The 9852-nt window shown below is 35.3% G+C and overlaps 1 protein-coding gene and 1 long non-coding RNA gene across 2 annotated transcripts; one reads left to right on the top strand and one right to left on the bottom strand.

Moving 5' to 3' along the window:
* The first annotated feature begins 2629 nt into the window (after positions 1–2629).
* LOC105118349 (uncharacterized) lies at positions 2630–3328 on the top strand. Its single transcript, XR_840930.1, has 2 exons — positions 2630–2864; positions 2987–3328. It is a non-coding gene; the product is annotated as an uncharacterized LOC105118349 (long non-coding RNA).
* A 471-nt stretch (positions 3329–3799) lies between these two features.
* SDH6 (succinate dehydrogenase subunit) lies at positions 3800–7547 on the bottom strand. The gene is made up of 3 exons (XM_011016272.1): positions 7230–7547; positions 4832–4934; positions 3800–4249 (listed from the first exon to the last, which is right to left on the bottom strand). Exons 1-3 carry the CDS (start codon positions 7425–7427, stop codon positions 4101–4103), a joined length of 450 nt encoding a protein of 149 aa, XP_011014574.1. The 5' UTR covers positions 7428–7547; the 3' UTR covers positions 3800–4100.
* Positions 7548–9852: the final 2305 nt, after the last annotated feature.

Below are 9852 nucleotides of genomic sequence, written 5' to 3'. Positions count from 1 at the left end.
ATCAAGATCATGCTCTTGCTTTCTCTCTTTGTATTTTTTGTATTGCTTATGTTTTTCAACTTGAGGTTACTTTCATAATTATAGATGAACATTCTTAACTGATTTCAGGCTGTCCAATTGAAATTTTGTTGTATGAAGGTCTCCTAAACAGTCTTCTCCAAATAGTCAAGACAGAACAGGGCCTTCGAAACCTCAATCATTTTCAGAGTCTATCAAATCTAAATTCAATGCAGTGTCAATGAGGTACTAATTATTTGGAAACATTTGACATTTTTGATAACATGTACTGTTGACAAATCCATGCTCGTATGCTCATGAATTGATTTTCACCCACTTCCCTTTCCAGATATAAAGTGTCAATTTCAAAGAGTACTAGTGGATGGAAAGAAAGATTTTTTTTCTGGCAATACTACCATGGCAGATCTAGGTTCTGAAGTTGGAAGAGAGGTCAATGCTGGAATTGCGACAGTATCTCGCTTGATGGAGCGTCTAGAAACCAGAGATGATGATAGAACCTCTTCTGTATTAAATAATGTGGAGGACGGTTCAGTTGCAGAATCTAACAATCAGCAAGTACCGGAGGTTGGTGGCTGCAATCCAATGACTGATCCCAATACCAATATGCAAGCTTCACGTGCTGCTAGTTCTGACTCAGTTTAAGTACCACTACACAAACTTATTATCAACATTAAAAGAAAAGTATGTTTTGATTTGGATTTCATTTCTTACAGCATTTGGTGATGAATTTGTGAAAATCTTGTAACTACTGAACATGTACACTGTTGCATTATTCACAAACCAGTTCAAAAAGACTCTGTTTTACATCATTTGGTTGCATGCATCCGTTACTCTTGGATAACTGATGCTTTTTTTTTTTTTAAGTTGTTTTCATCAAATATGCGATGGTGCATTCTTCTTTCTGTTTTTTCTTTTATCCAATTATCCAAGCATTTTGTTAAATGCTTCTTTCTGGTTTTATTGGTTGATCCCTAGTCCTTATAATTTACATTGTATTGAACAATGCAAATATAGTTCATAGGTATTCTACTTCCACATGTTCATTATCATTTGCCAAAAGTTCAAGCAGCAGTAACAGCTTGTTTTTTGAAGACCAGTACAGCCATTTGGTGACAGTTTCCATTTCATTGTTACAATAATGTTACAATAATTCACTATTATCGTAGTGAATTGCTATACTAGATGTCATTGATTTTCCATCCATCTGGGCTATAATTTGTGAAACAAGACAGATCTCTAGAACTATGGAATTTATGGGAAAAAACAGTCTGAATATTTGTGAAGATTTGTCATATTTCATGGGAGAAGCATTTAGCAGTCCAGGTAACCTTCAAAACCCCAAGCAAATAAGGTACCCTTGTTCACTATCATACCGTTACCTGTTCCTACTCAGCATTGAACCATATGTGCATTAGTGGAGCACAAGTAAATACAGTAGGCAGGTGTGCAACTAGGTGTTCTAGGTGAATTCCTGAGGCAAATCGGTTTGAGACTAAAGTTACTCTATTGCAGGGGATGAACACGTAGCAGTCCACATATCCTATAAAATTCCAAGTAAATAAGCATATTCTTGGATTTGTACTTTTACCTATTCCTATCTGATTTGCATCAAGATGACAAGTAAAAACAGAAGGCAGGTTGCAGCAAGGTGTTTTTTTTGTGGATTCTCAAGCCAAATTGCTTTTTAAGTTAAACCAACCTTGAGCCTTAATTTTCGTCTCACAACTATTGTTATAGCTGTAGTTGAAGTATCCACTGCTTGTATCTATTTTTATAAAGAAAGGAGAAAAGGAAGACCAGGTTATTGCTTAAGCAAAAGAGTTATTGTATTGTTTCAGAAACAATAGATAATCATCTATTGTTGCAGTTTCTCTTTCCTTTCTTTTAACCTTTTTGGACTTAAATAGAAGTGGTAGGTTACAAGACACAGGTTCATCCTGTTTATCATCTTGAAAGGGTAACTCCACAAAGAAAATAACACTTGGGTGATTCAGCATACCAGATCTTTCAGCTGTTGATGGTCCGTGTCTAAGATTGGTAGCACAAACAGGTGATCCTTGGTATGTTTACAGGGCCTAATCCTAACAGTAATTGCAGCTTGCACTCTTTGGTGATGGCCCCGTGGTGTAATAGTTCGATGTCCTTTTTAAAGGACTGTCTAGTTCAACTTACGTTAGCTGTGCAAAGATTTGATGGCTGGCCTGAGCATTTTCAGGGAATAAACAGTGAATTAGCAGGAAAGAGTGATAATTTGATTAGCGCAACTTCATCCCATCAATTCAAAAAGAAGGAAAATGTTAATAAAAATCCAGCTCGAGAGAGGTTCTTGCCTTGTGGCTTCAAGATTCTCTAAAAATCCCATTCGGGGACAAGGAGTACACCTTTGAGCAGCTGGTCCAATGTGGTTTGGTTTGGCAAATAGAGCTCTTTTCCTGGTTGAAGTTTGAGCTCTCTAGTTTTCTTCGGACTTTAGCTGATTTATATTTCTTACTCCTGCTACCATAAATGGGTGGACCTTTAGCTCTGCATCATTGCGCTTAAGGTGAATGAGCTCTCTGGGTATTTCGATTGGAAGTTTCTCTTGTTAATAAATGCAATGAATTTAAGAAAATGGTGCGAAGATTTGTTAATTGAGCCAACAGAAACCAGTAGAAATGCCATGACCCAGATAGAGTAGCAGGCATGAACATTATACCTGCATAAAATTCTAAATCTCCTGCTAAGGCATGGTTCTGGGTTGTTGTCACTTGGTATTTTTATTACCTGTGCTCTTGTCTGTTCTTTCAAAGTGATTTGCCATTTTCCAGTGAGAATTGTGAAGTCAAATGAGCGTAGCCTGCTTTCTGGTATTTTTATTCCTAATGCTGCTTTTTGTTTCTTCCCCTTCGTTTTAATTTGACAATGGAATGCCCGATTTTCTGGTTAGAATTACGGCTTTATTAATGCTCACATAATGTCCTCTTTGCAGGTATAGGATGCTATGGATGAGATGATTTGCCCCCCAATCTTCAAAGCTACCCGATAGTCATGTTATCGAAAGGGAAACGGAATGGCAAGTCAGATGTGATTTAGAATAAAGAACTAGAGCAAATGGTCGTCTTCCATTCGAACACCTATTCCAGTAGGCGGTTGAAAATCAGTTTACGAGGATGACCTTGAGAACAATTCTAATCCATGTGTAGGCGTGCTAATATTCAAGTTACAATTGACTTGAAACTTTGGGTAAATTCTTTACGTTTTCAGTTAAGAAACTAAAGTTGGCCATGTGTGATTGTGAATTAGTTTATTTAATCCATGTAGTCTTTTCTCAGCATGCTAGTTTTGCTGAAACGCCTTACTTTCATCTGCATCTCAAATTGATTATGCAACATTTATTTGGAATGGCCCTTACTTTTGAGCCTTGAGGCTGAGCTGCACAAGAGAAGCCCTTTAAAGAAAAAAACTTTAAGTAACAACGATGCACGCTTCCATTTCGAGTGTTCTATAAACAGAATCTCATAATTTGGTAGCACAAGACAAATCTCACTACTATAAATGAGAAGCAAACCATACCCATTGTTAGATCAGTTACACGCTTCAACAGTACCTGCTGCTCCTCACGTAATTTTAGTTACTAATTACAGGTGAAGCTGCCACTTCTTGAGCGCAACTTGGCAGAGATGAGGAATCCAATTATGACCCCAAACCATGTCATACTAAAGACAGATCCTTACTGAATCAGATGGGGAAAAAAGGGCATTAAACTACATAACACAGTAGATATTGTATAAACAGAAGTGTAATTCAAGGTAAAACGAATTTCAGTTGAATAAAAATCCTGCAGCCAGAGTACATGCACATGTCAAAAAAGCGCAAGGAAACTTATTATTATCATCAACAGCACCCAAACTGCATTCTTATCGATTAGGATCCTAGGCAAGGAACAATGATAGTAAATCCATGATATTTTCAAGATTCTAGCATAAAACACAAGTTATGCAAATTGCCATTACATTTTCTGCAGAGGAGCATTTATATTATTGTTGAAAAGGTGAACGACTCTTCGGTGAAGCTCCACGTTCAACCAACAGTCCAACTTAAGACTACTCTCCACATTTTTTCTCCCACCACTCAATGAACTTAACCTGTGCTGCCATGGTATCCAAACTGTAGAGTTGTAGCCAGTGGTTTCCAACTTCATGTCCAAATGTCCAACCAAAAACACCTCCAGCTAGAAAGGACAGCCCAGCACCTGTTAAATATGATTAGGGTAAGAAGCTAGACAATTTTTCATAACTAAGAAAACATGATAGAACACCTTTTCTTTCTGCAAGTTTCTGTTAATGATAATTGGCCTGTTTTCACTGTGAAACTAAAGAAACTCAGTTCATTTGCAGGCGCATAAATACATCTGGGAAGCTGGTCCAGTACATTGTTATATAATAATGATTTTTCCACCATCTGTCATGCCAATAAAAACTCTAAACATGTAAAGAAAAAGGAACAAAAAAGACAAGGCTGAGGATATGATTCCACTGTCCTATAATTTCTATGTCCCTATAAATCATATTTATGCATATTTTAAGCATACTGGATTTGCCTGAAACACAATCCTCAAAAGTACAAGTCTCTTGCAAGTTACTTAGCAATCAACAGTGGAATCAGGTTTCACTAAAAGATAAACTAACATGTGCAACTGAAAACAGAAATCATTGTGATATGGCTCAATCGAAATAATAAAATTTGAATCCTCATTCATGCTTAAGTTACTGGACACATTCAATTCCAAGACTATATTTACAATAAAAAATAGAGTGAGGAGGCAGTGGACTACCATGCAAGCTCCTTGAATATTTCCAGGCAACACCTGCTGTTGATACTGCTCCAATTACACTTCCTGTAAGTCCAAAGTTTACTGCTTCCCTAGCAGTTCTCAGCTGAAAAAGAAGACGACTTTATTCTAGCTTTTCCATAAATAAAGATCAAGCAGTAAACATGCTACAAAACAGGAACCATCAGAACATATGGAATGATAGTTATCCTAGTATCTGCCTTCTTCTGTAGGAAAACTTTATATTTTATGAAAACTCAGTAAACCCTGATCCAATAAATTGATTTGTACAACAAGGTTCATCAGAGGAAGAGTTTCAGCCATTTTCAACCCAGTCAAGAGATTGCAAACAAATACTTCACAAAAAGAAAAAAATACAGTGATAACAAAATCCCCAGCAGTAATTATATCAGATGCTTGGTAAAAGTGAAATTGATGGGCATCCAAGAAACAATACATGAATAATGCAAACATGGGGGCAAGATTTGGCAGTAATTTATAAATTGAGTCAGTAAAGATTAGGTATGCATATTGCATACAACAAGAACGGTTAGCAGAAATGATGCCATAGATTTTATGTAAGAATTTTAAGGAATCCATGATATGATAAGTGATAAAAAAAGCAGCCAAATATTGCCAGAGCACACTTAATTCATGCACATATTGAAGTCAGGTGTAAGGGCCCAAGAGGTTCGAAGGAAACAACAAAAACATTTTTAAATGTCCATTGACTGATAGCCATCAAAAAATGAGAACAAACCAGGGAGTTAAAAGAAAACACTCCAAACACATATAGCTCTATTCTCGCCCTAGTAATTAATCAACACAAATAAATTCTGTTATGAGGCATTTTGGACACAAATACGTACAAATTGTCATCTTAAAAACTCAGCTTTTATAAAAGAATAACAAAACAAATGTATTCTTTTTAGCAAGAAGTTAAATTTGAAACCTGGGAAGACCAGCAAACTATTCGTAATATTTTCAGATGCTGCAGGATACTCAACTAATAATATCATTTGAGGTTCAAGTGTTGTTCAGTGATAGATGTGATCTAATCAACTTACAGGTAACCTAAAGACTTTATTCACCTTTAACTACATTATTTGACAATACTACTATTAATGGCCCATTAAACATTTATGCAATGACTAGAGTGGGTGCCCTGTAAATGCTTAAGGAGGGAAGCGCTCGATTGGCTGAAGAGAAATTGCAGACAGCGTGCTCAACAATAACAATAGTAAGTCTAAATCAAGCCTGTTAATTTGCGGTATGTTTTAACAAATGGTTCTGACCAATAATGTAAGCACTTTCAGGTTGAACCTAAGAAGCAGACTTACACAAACTCACCATCACATAAACTGAGATGGTAATAGCACACAAATATGGCGCTATGGTGGTAATAGCACACATAATTTGACACCTTTTTTATGTTAAGAACATTGAATTAACCACAAGTCATCAATTGCATCCACCTGTTGCTAGGTGACTACCTCTTGTTACTGCCGCATCACTTTGATGTATGTTTACCATACTCGATAAAATATTCCTCAATATTATGTTAGCATGAGGAAAAGATTGTGTCTAGAAATTTTCCCATGACATGTGCCCAAATATCAAAGGTCAAACAATACGATCATCTTTGGAGGTGGGTGTTTTGACATCCAGCAGGCATCATAAACAAGTTAAAGCTGATATTATACCATAATAACACAACAAAGGAAATTGTCTCTTGGGACACGACTCTTCAACATAATTGTTTGATTTCATTTGGCAGGTCACCTGAGCAGCTTACAATTGACAGAATATTAGTTCACCGTTACTAATTTCATATCTAACTGTGAAATAACTGAAGACAGAGACACATTATTGATGAGTGTGATTTAAGTGCCGATAAGGAAATTATACCGAAGTGAGTAAGCACCATCAAGAATAAATAAGAACGATTCACAAAATAACCAACACAATGAAAAGATAAATTTCGAGTCAAATTCTAACAGAGCTAAAGATCCAAATGGTTATTCTCAAAAATAAAACACACAACTCTTAAATCATTTTTTTATTAGAAAAAAAAAAAGGGAAAAGGACTCGTACAACTGTAAACAAACAAAATAAAAGGAACCCAAAATCAATAATAAAAATAAAAACATGAGAGAATATTTTCAAAATGAACCAAGATCCATCATCAGCAGTAAATCCAGCAAAAATGAAATCTTTACTTCAAATGAAGCATAACATTCAAGGATAAGAAAAACCCAGATGAAAAAAAAAATCTAAAATTTAGACAACAAAAGAAAAGAAAGGAAATCAAGTGAAGGAAGGGAAACCCAAATGATGATCTGATCTAAACTAAATCTACAGCAGTACGCAAGAAGTAAAAAACAAGGGAAGGGAATAATACAGTGGGGCCATGAATATGATCTGAAGCAATGAATTCTTGAACATCAGAATCAGACCAAGAAGGGATTGGTTTATCACGCCTGAGGAATCTTGCATAGTTTTCAAGAAACGAAAATCTATCTCCCCAAAATCCTGTAAACCCTTCCCAGTGTTTCTTGAAAAAAGATTGCTGATGTTGTAGGTCTGATGGTTCTCCCATTTCCTTTCTCTGTATCTTTGTGATGATGATTAGCAGTGAAAATAGTTGGAGAGACGTCAGAAAAGAAAAGCGCAGCCAACCTTACCTCTTTTTCCTTAATTAAATAAAAAACTGCGGGGCAGGCCACACTCTCCAGATTTCTGTATTTAATAAAGCCTATGATTTATTGGTTGTCTAAGAAGGCAGGATACTCTACTAGGACCATGATTAATCCTGGTATTCTTTAATTAAACAGGTAACTTATTATTATTATAATGTGATTACTTGAATAGGTAATTTATTATAATATATTATTTTAAAAAGATTTGTACTTTTTAATGAATAAGTAACCTATTCTAATATAATTATCTTGATAGATAACTAATTACAATAAAATCACTTTTTAAAGTAAAAAAAAAAAGAAAAAAATTATTTTTCTCGGTATTTTCATCATTGGATAGGTCGCCTGAAACAATTAGACCACTCGCAAAACTCTTTTTGTGTTTTACTTTTCATCGAGTTGGTTGCTTGGAATAATTAGACCACTCACGAAATTCTTTTTACGTTTTACTCTTCATCGGGCAGGTCACCTGGAACAATTAGACCACTTGCGAAGTTCTTTGCGTTTCTTTTATCATTGAGCAGGTTACCCAAAACAATTTGATCCATTTCAAAAAAAAAAAAAAAAGTGAGTCGTCTTCCAAATGACTTGTTTTCTCTATAAAGGTCATGTGACAATCTACTATTTTCAAAACTAAAAAAGAATCAAAAGTTCTATGAACACTCAACCAACGATTGTCCAACCTTGCCTTCTTTTAAGGAATGTCTCCATGAACAAACCCATGCTTTAAACAATTTCCAAAGGGCCAACCACAACCCATATTCCCAAACATACAACCCTGGTTGGAGAAATCACCCAAATTTCAATTGGAAAAGTGAGAACAACAATGCACAAACTTCACAACCACCGTTTCAAGCACACCACAATTTCCAAAATTCTCATGGATATGCACCTCCTTATGCTCCACCTCTTAGAAGAAATCTTGAGGAAATATTGCATGCATTCATCGAAAAGCATGAGACAATCAATACTCAACTTGCTCAAAACATGACAGATTTTAAAGATACTCTTGCAAAATTAACATCTGCTCTCAGTTTCCAAGAGAAAGGTAAGTTTCCATCTCAACCACAACAAAATCCCAAGGGGCAATACAATGCAAATACAAGTAGTTCTAGAACCCAACACATGGATCAAGTCAAATCAGTCACTACTCTTCGCAGTGGTAAGGTTATTGAAAAACCCACTCTTAAACCTTGTGAGAAAGATGATGAGTCAATCTCTGAGGGTAAGGAAGGGGTTGAATCTGAAAATTGCAAAGAAAAGATTGATTCTCCGCCAGCACTTCCATTTCCTCAAGCTATGACCAAACAAAGGAAAGTCAATCACAACTCTGAAATTTTTGAAACTTTCAAACAGGTAAGAATCAATATACCTTTGCTGGATGCTATTATACAAGTTCAGGAAAGTCAATCACAACTCTGAAATTTTTGAAACTTTCAAACAGGTAAGAATCAATATACCTTTGCTGGATGCTATTATACAAGTTCAGGAAAGTCAATCACAACTCTGAAATTTTTGAAACTTTCAAACAGGTAAGAATCAATATACCTTTGCTGGATGCTATTATACAAGTTCAGGAAAGTCAATCACAACTCTGAAATTTTTGAAACTTTCAAACAGGTAAGAATCAATATACCTTTGCTGGATGTTATTAAACAAGTTCCTTCTTATGCTAAATTTTTGAAAGATCTATGCACTGTGAAGAGGAAACTGAATGTGAAAAAGAAAGTCTTTCTAGCCGAACAAGTAAGTGTTATTCTTCAGAACAATAATGCTTTGAAATACAAATGATTTATTCTAAAAAAAAAATCATGGATGAAAAACGCACGGAAAATGTTGATGCAGATCTTTTGTCAAAAGTGACAACAAATTCGACATCTAACATCACACCAATCAATGATTACTTTCCTAACAAATCCTTACTTTCTCTTAGTCCAATGCCTTGGTATGATAAAAATATCAATTTTCTTGCTTTAGGAGATTTGCCAGCTGATTGGAGTACCTAAAACAAGGCAAAGTTTTTGAACGAAGTGAAGAACTTTTATTGTGATGACCTTAACTTATTCAAATATTGTCCTTATCAAATATTTCAATGATTCATTCCCAACAATGAGGTAAGTAATGTCATTAAACTTTGTTATTCTGAAGCATGTGGAAGTTATTTCTCATAAAAAAAGACAGCCACAAAAATCTTTCAAAATGGATTTTATTGGCCCACCATGTTCAAGGACACACATGCATTCTGCAAAACTTGTGAAAATTGTCAAAAAGTTGACACTAGTCAAAAAGTTTTGTTTTATAATTCTCAACTCTATGCATTCCCTA

The sequence above is a fragment of the Populus euphratica genome, unplaced genomic scaffold (assembly GCF_000495115.2).
Source record: "Populus euphratica unplaced genomic scaffold, PopEup_1.0 scaffold1885.1, whole genome shotgun sequence".
NCBI lineage: Eukaryota > Viridiplantae > Streptophyta > Magnoliopsida > Malpighiales > Salicaceae > Populus > Populus euphratica.
The sequence above is the reverse complement of the archived record's forward strand: the minus strand, read 5'-3'. Positions and strand labels throughout refer to the sequence as shown.